We start from the raw sequence: 18,602 nt of genomic DNA on the forward strand, positions 1-18,602 counted from the left end.
AAATGGGTAATTTTTCTATTGCCTTAGGGTAAGTGTGCCAAATTTCGGCATAGTTGCATGCAAGTGGCAAAGTCTCAAATTTGAAATGTAATATTTTTAATACAAATTGATTTTTTTTATTCCTTTTTCTAAAAAAAGCGTGTTGCTTGGAACCTTGTAGACAATTTATCGTCTTTATTTACTCTAAAATCATTCTTAATACATTTTAAAATGAATAAAAATGTAGACATAGCTTTGGTGCCCTATTTCGGCCACGTTCATTCTCATAGTTCCTTGTCCTTCGGGAATTCTTCCAATGTTTTTTCGAGTCATCTCTCTTGTAAAAGCTCCATTTTTTGTTTTCTTTTGCATTGTATAATCTTTAGAGTGAGTAAAAACTTGAAATTCATGGAAATTAGAGGAACAAAAAACGTGGCCGGAATTGCAAGCTGGCCGGAATTTGGCACACTTACTCTATAATAATTTACAACAGTATTTATTCTATATTTTTTGCTATGCAAAAATGCTATGCTATACAAAAGATACAATTTTCTTTAAGCATATGAATGTAGTATTATTTCTGCCACTGAACTGTATGGCAATTTTCTCAAGCAAATGGAAAATCAATTTCCCCTCTTTTCTCTCTCACGCGGGAAAGTTAAAATGCTCTCTCATGTTCCCTCTGCCAGTTCTGTAAAATTGACGATGGGAGAAGAAAACTCGTGGCCGAGAGAGAGAAAATTGTCGACGAGACCCATTTTGTCGTGGGAAAAGCCCCTCGAAATCAGTCAGTGAGAGTATGTCCTGTGAAAAGCTTCTGTGAGCTCCTTTCGGTGTGCAACAACCAAAAGATTTCCCATGCAAAATCACCCATAAATTCCTGCAAATTTTCCCTATTTCCTCACAATCTTATCTCATCGGCTTCACACACAATACTTCCCGTGATCAGTGTGACCCCAATATTGTTCCCACAACTTTTGGATACTGCAGTGAAGTGGACTAAAGTGAAAAATCGGCAGTGAAGCTAAAGAAAAAGCTCACGAAGCTCGTGTTCATTTCTCCTTTCGTTAGATGGATGTAAAAAAAAAGTGAAGTGGCTGCCATTGGGTGAAAAGTGAAGAAAAACCCTCTAAATTCGATTTTCACCGGGTGATTCTTTTTGGCCCCAAAAGTGCACTCACAATGGTGATAAATTGATAGAGATTGCTCCGTATTTTTCAGCAATTGCATATAGGGTTTTCTATTTTGGAGGAGTGTATGTGCGAAAATACAAAAGAAACTTTCCGCACAAATTTCCATCTTTCCCTACCCCAGGACGCTCTGTCGCTTTTTCCTTTCTTTTGGGTGGATTGGGCGAACTTTTCCCGCCACCCCGCTGGGTGGCAAAAAGTTCGTCGCTCTGTTATTCACCTGCATGGAATGCGAAGATATTGGAGGGTGGAAAAAGTTAAGTTAAAGAATTCGGGCGAGGAAGCAGACAAGAAAGGGGATGAAAATTTGTGCCACCCCATCTCTCAATCATGCATGGCAAACGTCTCCGTAATTGATCAAATTTAGGGAGAATTTTCCAAATTACAAAATATACATAAATTCATCAGGCTATAAACCAATACGTGAGATATTCAATAAAAAAAAGACCAAAGTTATAAATCAATCACAAAACATGAGAAATTCATTTGAATTTTTAACTCCGCGTCCTCTTTTTTGCGAATTGTACTTCCTTGGGATCGATTTTGGTCAAGGTTGTGTCATCTCGTTGTTCTCCCGTGGCCCAGTTCTGTCACACTCCACAGCCCCAACTCTCAATTCCCGGAAACTGTCTAGATTAGAGTGCTACTGCATCTTCCCATGCCACAGAATATTACAAAATAATTAGCAGAATAGGTTTTCTACTTCCTAGAACTTTTTTTCACTAAACCGGCTGTATAGATTATAATGATATAGCTTTCAACACTACAAAACATTCTATATAAATATAAAACTATTGATTTCATTAACAATTCATCTATAAATCCCAAAAAAAACATTGAAATTGCATTTAGCATGATCCCATGTTTTATGATATGTTTGAATTTCCAATAAGTTAGTTTGAATTTTAAAATAATTGTATACAAATAAGATTAACAAATCAATCCCACAATGATTGGAAATGCATTTAGAGCGTGTGTTAATGAGTATTAGGATTTTAATCACATTGTCAGCGTATTCGACATTCGCTCTTGCAATATTTGTTTATGCCAAAACGATGCATTCCTAAAACAAGATGCACTAAAATTTTCTTGAAATGTTTACTTATAAACCGGGTGAATATTCTATTAAGCAAATTTCCTGTTTTCAAATTTATTTTTGTTTGGAAAGGTTAAAGATGTATTTTTTATTGTTAAATAAATCAAAGAAGAGTATAAATTACAAAAAAAATTTAAACCTAATATTTGTACTTTACGAAAAGTATTATTAGAATTGTGATTAGGAATAACAGATTAAAAACGTTACCGCCCTTCAGATCTTAAATGTCACAGTCAAAACAAAGGTTCTCGCAAATTTAGGTATCCTTTTTAACCCTTTAACACCGGCGGTATATACAATGACTAATAAGAAAATTAATTTTCTCACATTGCTTTATTTAATTATTTCTCGGAGAGCTCTCTTTGAAATTTGAAAACGTGACCATAACAATTAACGAATGAGAAAAGGAAAAGACTTATATATAGTATTAATTAGGAAAATAGGGTAAAACCTGGCAGAACAACCTCCCAGAAGTTCCGATAAATTTTAATCGACACAACAAGTTGTACCTATCTACAACTTTGTTAAAGACCTTTATTCAATTTCTAAGGGAAATGTATCTATTTCACTATTTCACTAAGAGCTCCTGACCTCAATTTGAGAGTAACATTGTAATGTTCAAGTCATTCTTTTTATTTATTTTTGTTAATTTTATTGAGGATTGCTACTGAGTAATACCTCTGCATGTCCCTTTACTTTGCTGTCCAAAGATTTCACCGAATGTTAATTTTGTGTAAAAAAAATAGATTGTGAAACAAACAGAGGAGATATTAAAAAAAAAAACTATTTTCTAAAGGTTGATTTTATGACTCTTTTCAAAATTTTGAGCTAGGGTATAAACGTCCTAATTCAAAACCATTTCCAGACGTCTTAACTTAGACAGAAGATTCAACACATTAAGTTCATATTTTTTCTGAAGAGAATTACATAAATTTGCTCCGTGACTCTTCTAGAATGTTACTGTTTAGTGAAAATTCTTTAGATATAATTTGAAAACTTCTTAAATACAAGAAAAATACACGAGCATAAAATGCTGCTATTGGAAACATATTAATCCAAATGGAGACAAGGAAAAGTTTCTAATTGGAGACAAACGGTGTAACTGAAACTGCGACGAAAGGCTTCCAAAACCTTGTTGAGTTTGCTCCTGAGTGCAGGATTTGTTCTTATTCCTGGTCTTTTCTTCTTTCCCATCTAAAACAATAAGAAAATCTCTCCAAAAAAATCATATTTCCGGGGTTTCCTTTTGAAGCATTTGCAGACACTTCAGACAAACCCTTTTTGTTCACGAAATAGGTAATTATTTCATTTGAAAACTTCACGTACCATTAACAATAAAGATTAGCACTTAATTTAACTAAAATTAGCCAGAAATATTATATAAATGTTAAACAAAACGAATAAACAACAATCACCTTATTGTATTTTTCATTGGAAAACATGGTCAATCGATGAAAAATTCAATGGTGAATAGATACACTTTTCATTTTTCTCCGAAATTAACAAATTAAAATTTGTGAATATGAATGGATTTTCGCTTTATTTGGAGCAAAATTAACTAAATAATGAAACTGTGGTATAGAAAATATATAAATATAATAATTTAGTACTGTATTTATCGTGAAAACAATGACGTTTCCATTTGGAGTAGCGAAAAATTTCCATTTGGAGCAGGTTTTGAATTAGCTTAATTTACCCTAGATACTGAACAAGCATGAGATAATTTGTGGCATTTGGATTCGTTTAATTGATAAACAAATGAGCAATGAAATTTGGTCAGCAAAAAATCAAATTAGAGCAGTACTCACTAAATATAGAATTTAAAAAAAATAAAAGTGAAATTTTTATGCACGTTTTGGCAACGTGAAAAAAAGAGTTCTTAATTTTACCTTAACCATCTAAGATGATAATTAGTAGGGCTAAATCGAGCTAGGGCTACATTGAAAAAGATATTTTTTTCTCATATTTCTAAAGGAAGTTGAAGTTTATTTTAATGTTATTTAGATAGACAAATGATTTATGAATATAAATTAAATTATGATTAGGATCAGGTTTCTTTCAAAATATGCGAAAAAATATCGTTTTCAATGCAGCCCCACCTCCCCCTATATTGATTACTCATTTTTGTAATAATTTAGGTTTTGGAGTAACCAAAGTTTAAGAATCTGGATAAATTCAATTTTTTACTTTTTCATCTGTCTTTCTGTTAACGAAATGATAATCAATTTTAAAATAAAGAACATGGTTATGAATTTGAATTGAAAAAGACAAACATGTATTGGGAATTTTTAAATTTACTTCATTTATATTTTTCGATTTTTAGACATACATATGTATAGTCATTCGAGGAGAGTTGGAACAGTAGTGGGAGAGATGAACCACTTCGCCTCCTGCCTACACCCTATGTACGATCTCCACCTCATTTGGTTTATTTGTACCCTTCAATATTCTAATGAAACCCCCCAAGTTACAGATTTCTACCTTTAAAATTGTACGAGAAAATTGAAATTGATTTTTTTGGAAATGGGCAAAAATTTTTATTTCGCCATAAGAATACGTGTATTTGAGGGTTGAGGAGAGATGGAACTTAATAGTTTTGGCAATATTTCCGGTGTGAATTTTGGTAAATGTTCTTCAAAATCTTTTCTAGTAAATCTTAGAAATTATTTTCCCTGAATTTCTGGTAAGACTGACTTGATACACTCAGCGAAATTGCCATCGAAGTATATGAGCCACATAATCCACAAAATAAATAATTTATACTGAAAAAATAAAATAAACTCCAATAAATTCAATGAAATAGTATTCATGTCTAAAATCACTTCCCTCATATTCTAAATTAATAAAATAAACTAAAAAATATTTTGCTAAAATTAGGGGTGTTCCATCTCACCCTCACTTTTTTTGAGTACCTCAAAATGCAATTTTTTTAAAATCCTATTTTTTTGAAGTGACTATTTTCATCTAGGCATTTCTAATATTGATATCGTAAATTTAGACTCTTCAATGGTAAACCAGTGAGATTCGTCTTTGTCTCGCATTCAAAATATATCCGCAATATTGAACATAAAAAAGGTGTTCCATCACTCCTCGAATAACTGAGAACAAAAGAAAGCACCAACAATTAAGAGAAATATAGAAAATTATCAATTTGTGCAATGTTATTTAAATATTTAGAAGGGTTAAGATGTTAAAATTATCGAGTCTGTCAATATCCCGAAAGGACCAACATCTCAAATTCTTAAAAGTATCACAGATTTCCCTCACGATTGCAGACGGACTTATTGGACACAAAAGGAAATTTTCTGTGTTTTGGGAACTTATTCCACATATTATCATCCGTATAATTTCATTCCTTTCAAGATTTTGATCATTCGGTACTGTTTTCGGAATTTTGGTCCTTTCGGGATTTTGGCTTTCGAAATTTTTACTGCCATCAAAGATATCCTATAGGTTATATAACTTATTCGCACTTAAATCCGGATTTACACTTAAATTAATTTTGAATTTAGTCTTAATAGATAGGGGAACTGTGGCTAATTTCGGATACCTGGAGATATCGGACAACACTTTTTTCTTCTCAAAGTTAATAAATATTTAATTTTCTGGTTTTAGAAGCTATACAATGACAAGGAAACAAAAGTCCCGTAAACTGGAATATTGAACTGTTACAGAAAAACCCTTGACAGATTTCCGGAAAAGCAAAAAAAAACTTCACGAAACCTTATGTCCGTCATTGAATACAAAGCAATGTCTATTTTTTTTTTACTCAATTTTGAATATTTTAAAAATAATTTTAGAGAAAACAAAATAATAAAGTACTTTTTAGGGCTCCAAACAATACTCTTGAAAAAGATAAAATTAAAAAAAAAATGAATTTTTATGAAAAATATTATATTAGCCTTTACACACTCGGCGCAATTTTTGTAAAAAGGGTTTTTTAAGAAAATCTATTTTATCATTTGTAGGCGGACACATCAAAATTTAAAAAAAGAACAATTTTTGATGGAAATTCCTTCCATTCTGTAGGAAAGAGTAAAGACTTTGGGATTTTTATGCGATATGTCTTAAATTTTAGAACAGTTTCCTTACGTACAGTTGTACTTAATTTGCGAATAATATTAGCTCCTGTCCAAAATGCGTAGGGGAAACTGGAACAGCAGTAAACATGGGGTAGCATGAAACACTGATTTTTCATGAACAAGGATCTCTATAGCACTTATAAATTCAAATATGTCTCTTCTCTGAAGTCTCATATAAATGCCTAATATCTGGTGTTTACATACAACCATCTCATGTTTATTACTGCCCCAGTTCCCTAAGTATTACACTGGCATATGTCTATTACAAACATTTTTCGGAGACGTTTGCAAAAATTGAATTTTAATACATTTATTATCTTTAGACAATTTCTCAAAATTTGTTATTATTGGATTCTAGTATATTGAGTATATTTGTGAGCGTCGCTATAATAATTTTCTCTCGTACAAAACTATTGTTATTTAGATAACTGAGAATTATTCAAACATCTGAAAAATTTACACCATTTCTGCGCCTAAATCAGTAGGATAAAATTTGGAATTCCGAATAACTTGAAATAACGTACAAATTTATTTAGACGTTTAACTTGATAATCTAACAATAATTTAACAACTTTCTAATTCTAGAGTATTTTGGAAAGGCATTGAATAAATGAGCAGTAAAAAGTTAAAATTGATCAGTAACAAAAAATTTTGAAACAGTGATATTATCGTCCAAATTTTGGCAAAGGGAAAATAAAGGGTTTTTCACTCTATATGGAACTATTTTAAATGTTAAATATATAAAATAGACCCATTTTTGTAAAGATTTAAGTTTTTTACTGACCATAATCAGATATTTTACTGCTCATTTTTAATTTTTTACTGCCCATTTTGAATTTTTTACTGCTCGTTTGTTTTTTGCCTTTTGGAAGTTGCCTAATGGATTTTTTATGAAATGTTTACAGAGTTATCCGAACTTAAAATTGGTTTGTACGGAATTCAAAATTGTACCTTTTAGTTTTTATGCCTTTCAAAAAGTAATTTTTTGAAAAATGCTATTGACAGTATTTTTTAGAATGAATATTTAATAAATTTCGTATACGAAATTTTTATCAGATTATATCAGAAAAGTACAATATCTAAAAATTGACGAAAATCGACATACGCCTAAAAAAAATTGCGATATTGTTAAACCTAAATGCATTTCAGTAAATTCAATAAGATTTGAAACATGATGATCATAATCGGAGTTAGCTTTCAGATTTAAAATCTAAACCCACCAGGATTAATAAAAGAGGATTACAAAACCTAAAATTAACCATCCGTTCCCAAAATAAATGCGGTCACTAGCGAATAATAAAATCACAGCGCATTATTTTCCATCTTAAATCAGAATGATCCACATTTGCTATCCCTAAATCAAATGAAAAAAAAAAAATCTATTTTTAAAGAAATGACACTCTCCACGCTGTGATAAAATTATCTTCACATTCTTAATCTTGCGACGGAGAAGGACATCGAGATTTTTTTTTTGTAAAGTATTGGACACATCTCTGCGGCAGTGAGTGAAAATGGATAAGTAGTAAGTGTCACGAAGATACTAAAAAATAGATGATGAAAAGAGCATTGAGTAAAATGCTTAAGTGAGTGCAAGAAGTGGCTTTTGGATAAGTCAAACGATGGAGGAAGATCATGCAAAGTCGCCAGCAAGGGCGAAAAGTCAGCAAAATATTACATCGGATATTTTACTGCCGGACAGTGTCCTCGAGAAATTGTACCAGAATTATTCGATAAAACAGAAACGAAGTGGACTTATTTGCTTTCTTCTCACATCAATACTCTTTGATCTCTGGGCCATTGCAATACCACAGGGACAGACTTATGGAAGCTTAGGTGAAGTTTGATATTTGGTCACAAAGGGAGCATTGTATGGAATTTAACTCTACTTGCTCTTTTAACATTCAGGTTGTGTCGGTCTATTTCTCCTTTCAAATCTGATTCTCCTCGTTGTGCTGATATTTGGTGGGAAGTTTAAGGATATCGTATGGAAGGTTGCACCATACCTAGGATGGACTTTTGCCTTTCTCCAGCTTGCCCTGCATCTCATACTCAAAGACAACCTCATACCCAAGTGAGTTTCTCTAAGAAATTTGCAATTTATTCAAATTCATTCAGACATGGGTTTATATAGGAATATAGGAATTTTCTTGGAAATCTATTCAATATCTCCTAACTAATCTACCTTGATAATTCAAAGGAGTCACCAGTACCACTAAGGCAATTTCTTTGTACTTTCTCTAATGGCAAAATCAATAATCAATGAGTCTCTATCATGTTTACTCTCCTAACTCCCACACAATATCACATAGACCGTACAAGAATTTTTAATGATACTTTAAATGCAAAAGCTCATATTTCATACGATGCTTCCAGAGACTCTCTGGGATGGGTTATGCTCTTCAACTTTCTTGTCTACATCATCCTCCCGGTACCTATGAAATATCATTTGATCTTCTTCGGTATCGCCACATTCTTCATGTACATGGGCATCATCACGGGATTGGCACAAGTGGATTCTGAGTTCTGGAGACAGGTGAGTAACCAAAAGTCATTTATTCCAATTGCTAGAATATGAATAGCATTAGCTAATAAATTTAAGATGTTAGGGGAATGTTGGCATGCTTCGCACAGAGTGAACCTTCAAATAACACAAAATATCTCTGTGTTTGCAAAGAGCTAGTTCGTCAATTCTTAGCCATAAGATAGATCTTTATTAGGCTTATGAAACGAGATGAGAAATGGTAGGGCAGCTCTTTGCAAACAAAGAGAAAATTCGCATCGTTTGAAGGTTCAATCTGTGCGAACCATGCCTATTCCCCTATAACCTCAAAGGCACTTCGCAGGGAAAACGCTCATTTAAACAATAATTTTAAATAGTTTCAATCTAAAATTTATAGGATCAAGTTATTCATATAAGTACTTGAAGCACTTTCTAAGATTGATCCTGTTATGTTCCTGTATGTAGAGAAAGCTTTAAAACTCGTTCAACTGCATTCTGCTTGAATGAAAATTATGCAATTATGCCATAGAGACACAAAGAACAATAACGTGTGCAAAAATACACGAAATATTTTAAGTATTCAAAAAATCAAATTACGTTTTATTAGTTTTATTACTTTCCCAAAATTATATTTTTTATGTTTGTAAAATCAAAATAGGTGTCGGAAAATAATTTTAGAATTTTTATACAATACTTTATTTATTATTTATTTACAATTTTATTTAAATTTTGTATTAAATCATCAGTTTAATCAGCATTTATCCCTAAAAGCTTTCATTTCATAAGTTTTATTGAATGAATTTTGTATGTCACGTTGCTTGTTTTGCAACATTTCACTATAATATATTCAATTAAAATGATTCACTTCCACAATATTCACACTGTCTTTAGATTAGATATCTTAAAAAGCATATGAATGTCTTATTGAGAAATATTACGTTTTTGCTTTAAATTACAAGTAAAGCAAGTGAGCTAAAGAAGTTACGGAAAACGCTGATTAGAAAGAATTTTATATGGAAGAATATGGAATAGTATATAGAAGAATATGGAATATTAGAAGTTACGACAAATACTGATAACTTTTTATTAATTAAGCACATAATTAAACACACTCACGATAATTTTTATTTAAAACAATTTTTATTAGAATTATGAAAGTTTAATTTTATCAAATGAGTTTCATAAACATACTATTACGCAGATTCCAAATACTCCTACTCCAAATATGTATCACAAAATCGAAAAAGGGATGGCAAAGTGTCCCAAGCTTTGCGAAATACTTGAGCTCGTGACTTAGATGCTATACCTAAAAGTACTTACGCATCATTTACTATTTACCGGTTCTCAACCGATTTAAACCGATTTGTAAATCACTGGAAAGGTCCTACAAAATAATTTTAAGAGTAATAAAATTAATTTTCGGACAAAAATTACTTATCGGTTCATAACCGGTTCATTACCGGTTCAAAGCCGATTTGAACCGATTTATAAATCACTCAAAGCATTGCCCAAAATAACTTAGGTGGGGGAAAATGAGGGGCATGTCAACGATCCTTGGGTCGACTTATAGAGGGTGTCCCCCTTAGATCGCAAGTCGCTATCTCTAACCGTTTAGCCTCTAGAGCTGGCGACAGCCTGATGGACGGACGGACATACAGGATTTGTTGTATAATTTTTCAATGATAATAATAATGATATATTTTTGATTTATTTATTTATTCACTTATTTATTTATGTAAAATTATAAAATAAGTATAGGGCCTTTTCGTCGGGCGACGTATCAGACAGCTAAATAAAACGTTAAAAAGAAAATTGATCAGAAAATTGCCTTTTAAGCTTACTAGAGGCTTTGAAAATTTATAAACCACTGTACTGAGATGTGTTTTATGTATTGAATATAAATCTAGAGATATTCAGATATACAATTATGGATGGGCGGTGTGGGTTGTGGTATTATTTTGGAACAAGGGGTCTTGTGGTGTAACTGGTAAGAGCGTTCGGCCGTTGGGCAAGACCCCTGGCTCGACTGTCACTGTTGTGAGTTTGAGTTCTGCCCGATATAAAAGGCTTAAACGTCTGAAGGGACATTTTTAACACTTTAAAGACGAGAAGGTCAAAAATAGGGGGTTTGAAAAAATCACTTTTTCTGACTTATTAGAGCAAAACATAGCTTTAGAAGCCTATAGGAAAAATTTCATTTTTGGGTCACCGGTGACCCAATCGTCCTTAAAGGGTTAACTGACTTATTGTAAACTGAATAATGTACAAAATGACCAGCATATGCCAGTACATCAAATGTTCAATGCAAGAAACTCTATGAAGCTTTTAGTAACTGATATAAGTCGGATTTTTGATTAATTCTTCCGGATTTACCATATAAAAAACTTTTTAGATTTGTCATATGACATTCTCATATCGTTACAGAATCCCCCTACAGGTCTTCTTACCACTCATTTCATGAGATGAGATTATTTGAATTTTTTCGGATATACTGACTCAATTATCCTTTAGATTTTAGGTTTAGAGTAAGGACCAATTGCAAAAAACAATCTACATTCTTATTAACACTCACAGCCAGTTTTTTCTCACTTTCGATTTTTTTTGTAATTAGCGGTATTTTCTCAATTTTTAGATTTGTAACTCTTTTCTTGTAAAATTTCTATTACTTTTTTCTAAAAAGCTAATTATCTCTGATATTACAATACATAGGTAAATAATAATAATAAACTAAATCCATAAATTTAATTTTCATTAAATTAAAAATATAAAAATCTTGATTTAATTAAATGTTGTATTTTGTAATGAATGTGAAAATTTTAATACATTGAGGTTTATTTTATTTTTATAAATGAAATCCAATTAAACTATTTTATATTGTACTTTCCTTGAAAGAAACAAAAAAAGTGCTTTAAAATGTCTCATTTTCAATATATATTGCACTTAAAAATTGAAAATATTTTGCTACAATTTTAGTAGATAAGAGGAATATAGTTTTAAAGTAAAACTTGTCTTCCTGCAAAGTTTCTAAAAAGGTTCATGAACACGACATTTATACTTTACATCATACAAGAACTCAAGCACTTATCAATCAATTATCTATTTATTTGATTACGTCCAGCACTCTAATTAATGAAATAATTTTTATTATATTTTGGTCTTAAAACGTTTTTTGAATGGCTAAAGAATTTGTATCTGGACAGCTCTAAATGCTTTTATTGCTTTTAAACTTTAGCCAATGAAATGGTCATAAAATATTTTAAAGCATTAATATATTTTACATAATCAAAATAACCTTAAAACAATGATCAAAAGAATAAAATAAATATAATTGCAATAAATTTATAATTTGGAAAGTAGAAGAAGGGATTAAAAAGAGGGTTTAAAAAGTTGTTAGTATAACAACACTTTATCATTTTATGCATAATTTCAGCTTTCCTATTCTTTAAAAGAAAATAACAGAATTAAATAAAATAAATTGTTTATTTTTAGCTATTTTACCGACTAATTTATTTCAATTAGAGTGAAAGGAACTATCACACTAGGGTAAAAGTGCTATCAAACTAGGATATTTTACAATTTAAATTTAAATTGAACTCAGCAAATTGAGCATTAAAATTGCGAAAATCACTTGAAAATTTTCATAGCCAGGACACATTCTTGCGAGAAATTTGCTAAATTCAAAAAAGCCGCGTAGATTGCCAGTTGTTTTATTTTGTCATTTGTGATTTTGTTACATTATTAGAAAAATGAGTGAGTCCAGTGATAAGGACGAAATTTTCCTACTTTATATAGGATACATGTTCAATAAAAATGTGTCTCAAGGTACAAGGAAGAGATTCTGGGCCAGAAAATGGATCCAAGAGAGATCTGCCCACGGATTCATTGAAAAAATGTATGATGATATCGCAACTGGTGATTTTTTTTGGACACAACAATTTTCTTCGTATGGCTACTGAAGAATTTGGAACTACCTCACATAGTTGGACCTCATTTGCAGAGAGGAACAACGAAAATGTGGGTGCCTATATCGCCTAAGTCCAATAAGATTGGAATAATTGAGCAATTTTACCATCTTAATTTGCTGACTTGAAATTAATTTGAGCAACCACATTTATGCTATTTTAGCATATTTAAACATGTTTTGGTGGGCCAAGTATTAGTTTATATCAATAAATAAGCGAAAATCTATTAATTCAAATGATTTTTAATGCAAAATAACGCATAGGAACAATTCATCTGAAAATTAAATTGAATTTACAAATTGAAAAAATCCTAGTGTTATAGCACGGTAAGAATTTGTCATGTCGTACCTATTGACACTTTTAGTACCATTTGAGAAAAAAATTTGAACATCTCTCTTTATAATAAAAGGTAGATTAAAGAAAAAATTTCATATTATACTTATATTAGGTGAGATTTTATTAGATAATTAAATAAATTTCAACATTTTCGCAAAAGTGTCAATAGGGGTTCCCTTCACCATAATTTTTAAAATTTAGGATTGACCAATTTCATGTACACTTGTAACTAAAAAACACTCTACTAAAATAATATTCAGAATCTAAAATATTTGAATTAACTTCAATATATAGGTATTATCGGTATCATCTCTCAATGAAATGAACAAAGCAGAGATTTCATATGATTTTAGAATTTCATTCTTCACCTTTACCAATATTATCCTATATTTCACCAAGCCTCCAGGTCTGATGAAGCGGAAAATTAAATTAGTCATTAAATAAATTGAAAGCTCAGAGCGTTTTTGCCCTAATATATCTACACCAAAATTTATTTAAGCAATATATGCCTTATCCACGTATAATTACATGTTTGAATTTCAATTCCTAATTTTCATTATTAGCAACATTCAAAATCACTGACATAATTAAATTAGCGTCAGAAATTGAGAAAACAAACATAAATAAATAAAGAAGAAATTTTGGATGATATAAATTTAAAATGATAAATTGAATTTAGTATCCGTAAATACTGTGTGTATAGTATATGTGATACAAATCGATATGAATGTGTTCTCGGGTGAACTCTATCAAAAACTTTATTGGCTTTAGTGAGAAGGAAGATTTTTATTTATTTTGATAATGCTTTTCAATAGAAAGATCTAAAGTTCTCACGCCAAATTGCGCTCCTCTCACATAAAACTTTGTGGCTTCAACTGATAATTGCCGGAATGTTTATAGTATACATTTTGCATATGGGGTTTTCTCAACTGCAAAAAAGGAAAGAAGTCGAGGTTCTCTACAGTTCCTGTGGGCAATTAAATTGGTAACAATCGACCATTGTAGCTTGAAGTAAAATTTTACACAACATGCAATTTAAAGTATCCCCAGTATCCTGATACTTGCAAACACTACAAAAAAGTTTCACTTTATTTTTCTGCTTAAAAACCTTCACCTTTAATTTACGGTACAAATTTCGTCTAATATCCTCTCAGAGAATATACTGTTTTTTTATTGAGGATAAAGGTATATATTTTTATTACTCTTCTATTGAATATAAAATATTGCAACTCATTCTTTATGGCGGTGAATCGTTTAAAACGTATTCATTCACTGTTTTTTTTTCGGAGGTAGAAATTTCATAAAAAATTCAGTGACTATCGTTATATGTATTCTTTCAAAGTATTTAATTAACGGATGGTGTTTTTGTATTGTCTTCCCAAAAAAAAACAACAAAGTTTAAATTGAAAAGGCACACGACGACGTGGTAAAATTAAATCTCCCTCTAAGGATATTTACATCAAAATAGAGATTCACAAAGTTTATCGATTTTCTCCATGTGAAGTTGTTGGTAATATTTTTAGGATATATTCCCAGCACGTCTACCGGTCACATAATTCTCCTGAAATTCACATTTTGAGGCTTCAAATAGCAAAATTTAAATCACACCACGAATCAGGAACAGAAAAGGTGAAACATGAGCTCAAGGGGAGGTTCAAATTATGACTTTGGTTAGAGCATTTTATGTGATGCACAAAAGAAGGGGTTCATGCAAAAAAAATCTATGCTCAGTCAATTGTGATGAGTTCCTATATAGCCGAGTTATATTTTTTTATTATCCTCATGGGCAGTTTGTTTTAATTACAATTTGCATCATTTCACAAAGCAAAGAGTGAATTATGTGCTTCGTTTAGTGTGACGTGACTACCAATCGATTAAGGTTCTAATTAATTCACCAGTGTTCTCCCTGTCCGATACTGATGACCTACCCCGTACACCGATCACGATTGACGGGATGTTGTACCTTTTCACATTATACATACCTTTTCTTCTCTTTCAGAAATTGAAATATGAAGATGAAAAACACAAATGCTTGTTCTTGAACTATCTCTATACATTCATTCATTAAATATTTTCTTATAGGAGAATATTAATTACAAGAGTACTTTTACTATATGTGCATACTTAGATAAAAGAAAATGTAACATAAAAACTTATTCATACCGCGTGGTATACTGCAATAAATTTAATTAGAGCTCAGGAAAAAATTAAATCAATTTAAAATAAATATTAAATTTAAAAGAATTTAAATTGAAATAAAATATTTCGTATAAATACATGTGGAACCAAGGAAGGGTTTAGTTAAAGTTTAGTTCCATATATTTACGAAAATATAGTTGAAGAATTCTTAATAATATTTTTAAAGTTTAATATAAACTTCTTAAAAAATTTCTCGAAATTTTTAAGAAATCTGCACCTGTTCTAATCAATTATTGGCCGAAAATCACTTTGTAAAACATATAGGGGAAGTCTCTTAGGCTTCGCACACTTCAAATATTTTTCCCATATCTAACGAATCTTTAACGATATTTAATCTTTAACGAATCTTTAACCATATTTAACGAATCTGAGCTTATGGCAATATTTTTCAATAGCTATAATATAATAATAATAATAATAATAATGCTGGCACAACATTCCATGAAGGAACAAGGCCTTCCCGCAAGGGGATTCCTAGACATGCATTATTATTTTTTTCTTGTACGGGATGAGGTTGCCAGTCCCATACCCGTGGAATCCAGTGCAGTGAAGCTCACTGGATCAATCCGAACACCTTTAACGCCAGAAAAATTCCTGGTGACCTAAAAGGGATTCGAACCCGAGACACTTGCATCATAGAGCGAGTGCTCTACCACTTGACCCATTGAGTGCCCAGACACAAAAGAGGTTTTCAGACATAAAAGAATATTGGACAATATTTGAAGTGTTCGAAACCAAAGTGTTTGCGAAGTCCGAAAACCTTCCTCTACTGCATTTTAGGTAATCTAAGCTATTTATAATTCTGTTAACATTGGTTGTTAACCGGTTCGATTTCACAAACAAAATGCCCTGTGAACACAAGGGATCTCCTTGCGAACTAGACTGGGTAAGCAACATAACATTTTAAATTTTAGAGTTCTCAAAATATTGAAATATATTTCGAACTTGACTAAAAACTAGGGATGGCGAGCATCCCAGCTTTGCGGAAAGATCGAACTCGTGACTTAAACGTTCCTCAAAAGTACATTCGCATAATTTACCGTTTACCGGTTCACAACCGATTTACTGAACAGATTGAATCACTCAAAAGATCGCCGAAATTAGCTTAGGGGTAATACAATTGAGTTTCGGATAGAAATTAGTTACCGGTTGTCAACCGGTCTATTACCGATTCAGAACGAATTGGAACCGGTTTAAACTTATCAGAAATTCCAAGACTTTTTCAACGAGCCTAAATATAATACTATTCGGTTGAGAAATGCACTCTCTAAAGCCTTTCAACCTTTGACCTTGAAAAAACCGTAATTATTCAGTAGTATTTGTAATTTTCGTACAAGACAAAATGTGTTTTCTAGTAATCTCCTAAAAAATATGATTTTGGTGAAGAAGGGCAGCGGTGAGGGGAAAACGAAGGCCATGTCAACTATTCTTCAGTCGGTTTATGATGGAGGGAGGGTTCCCCGAAAGTCCCAAGTCGCAATCTCTTACCGTTTGGCCTCTCAAACTGGTGGCAGCCGGACGGATCAAACGGATCACCATTTCTCAGAAATCGTCTAAAACATTATGATATAATGTTGAGAAAAGTGTTCCACAAAGGGTGGAGGAAAGTGGAAATTTTGGTCGTGAAAAAGTCGAGGGATTATAATACTGGCTCTCTCTGTGGAGTTCGAGAAGTAAAAAAAAATAAAAAGTGAAAAGAATTATTTTATTATCTTTTTTTCTTTTATTATTTTATTTTAAAAATTTATTTTTAGAAGTATTTTGAACTTTTTCTAGGAAATTTACTTGTTAAACTTTCTCAAAGAATATTCTGGCAATGCCCAAGACTAACTTGGACACTGCTGGGAGGGAAACTGCAGCACTATAGCACGTACTTTGAGAGTACGTGTGTTTTGAAATTAGTGAATATCATAAATCCTGAATGTTTAACGTTCATTTAGTTTTACAAAATCAATTACGAAACTTAAAGCGAATTAAGCTGCGCTGTGAAACTTGTACAGCTTTATTTACGTGATGGTTTGAGTTTATTCTTGTCAAAGGGGTAGAAATAAATCGTACTAAATTAAATTTCCCCTTATTGAATTGCTCTATCTTCCCTTACTGCTATAAATAAAGTACATTACGTGAAACTTCATTTCAAAGCTTTTGAAATATCGTATAGTTCAATGAAAAATAATATACGGGGAAGGGTGGGCCGTTTCGGCTACTAAAGCTTTTGTTAAATATTTATAAATTATATTAAAAAATACAGCTTCTATATCTTAGTTCTTGGTTATTTGAAATTCCAAAATTTTATATAATATTTTCGAAAGTCATTCATACCTGAAACTGCCCCACTCTCCCTAAGAAACACAGCAAACACCGTTATTATGTTTGCACCTTTAATTCTAAATAATCATTCTCTAACCTTTTGTATTTCCTGACATATTTTCAGCAATTGGTGAACATGATGTTGATCGTTGGGGCCACACTCGTAGGACTCTTATGCTACCATTTAGGGGAAATCAAGCAACGACGCGCCTTCCTGGAGGCCAAGAAGAGCCTCGAAGTCAAAATGCTGATTGAGGAGGAGTCCGCCGAGCAGGTAAAATCAATAAACAGTAAATAATGTCTCTCAATTAATTCAATCATTTGTCATTGGATTAATTCTTCTGATTCGGTGGGCACGCAAAAATAGGAACGACTCCTTCTCTCCGTTCTTCCTGCTCACGTGGCAGTGAAAATGAGGTAAAAATTCAATTACTTTTTGCACACTCCTGTCGCCTCTTGAGATGAAATTCTTTGCTGAGGGATTACTATTGGGCAAATGGAAAAAAAATCCTTCCGTCACCTTTTACCACGGGGAAAATCTAGAGACTTTTGTGATGCTTTCGCCAAAATGAAATTTTCTTCCGATTAGAGAGCAAAAATTTGCATTTCACTCAACACCAGAGAAGAAAAAATAACAACGTGTGAAAGTTTTTCTTTCTGTGTGAAAAAATATCAAGCATTAGCATAAGTGAAATATTGTCGGAAAAATAGAAAAAACGCTGACTTATTAATGTTTTCCGGGTCGAGGGTTTTAGAATTAATTATATCACTCACCTGGGGAAAATTATGTTGTCCTCAGATACAACTTAACTTTGTGATTTTTCCCCAAACTCACTGACAGGCCTCTCCTTGATTATCCTTGATAACAAGAGAGCACAATTTATACACCATACTTCGACACTCTAAGCATCGAATGATATGTATTTGAAAAGCTCTCGTCAAATATTT

At 31.8% G+C, this 18,602-nt stretch overlaps 1 protein-coding gene across 4 annotated transcripts in view; it reads left to right on the forward strand.

The window, feature by feature from the left end:
* The first annotated feature begins 666 nt into the window (after positions 1 to 666).
* The window catches only part of LOC129805487 (adenylate cyclase type 3), a 33,533-nt gene continuing 15,597 nt past the window's right edge, over positions 667 to 18,602 (forward strand). Inside the window, exons 1-6 of one of the 4 annotated variants that reach the window (XM_055853437.1) lie at positions 667 to 1,164; positions 7,739 to 8,180; positions 8,253 to 8,418; positions 8,721 to 8,880; positions 17,779 to 17,928; positions 18,022 to 18,071. In XM_055853437.1, the coding sequence (XP_055709412.1) occupies positions 7,967 to 8,180; positions 8,253 to 8,418; positions 8,721 to 8,880; positions 17,779 to 17,928; positions 18,022 to 18,071 (740 nt within the window). In that variant the 5' untranslated portion in view covers positions 667 to 1,164; positions 7,739 to 7,966. Of the gene's footprint in view, positions 1,235 to 7,738; positions 8,181 to 8,252; positions 8,419 to 8,720; positions 8,881 to 17,778; positions 17,929 to 18,021; positions 18,072 to 18,602 lie in introns of all 4 variants that reach the window. The other 3 variants (XM_055853434.1, XM_055853436.1, XM_055853438.1) reach the window with 3 other exon arrangements.

The sequence above is a fragment of the Phlebotomus papatasi genome, chromosome 3 (genome assembly GCF_024763615.1).
Source record: "Phlebotomus papatasi isolate M1 chromosome 3, Ppap_2.1, whole genome shotgun sequence".
NCBI lineage: Eukaryota > Metazoa > Arthropoda > Insecta > Diptera > Psychodidae > Phlebotomus > Phlebotomus papatasi.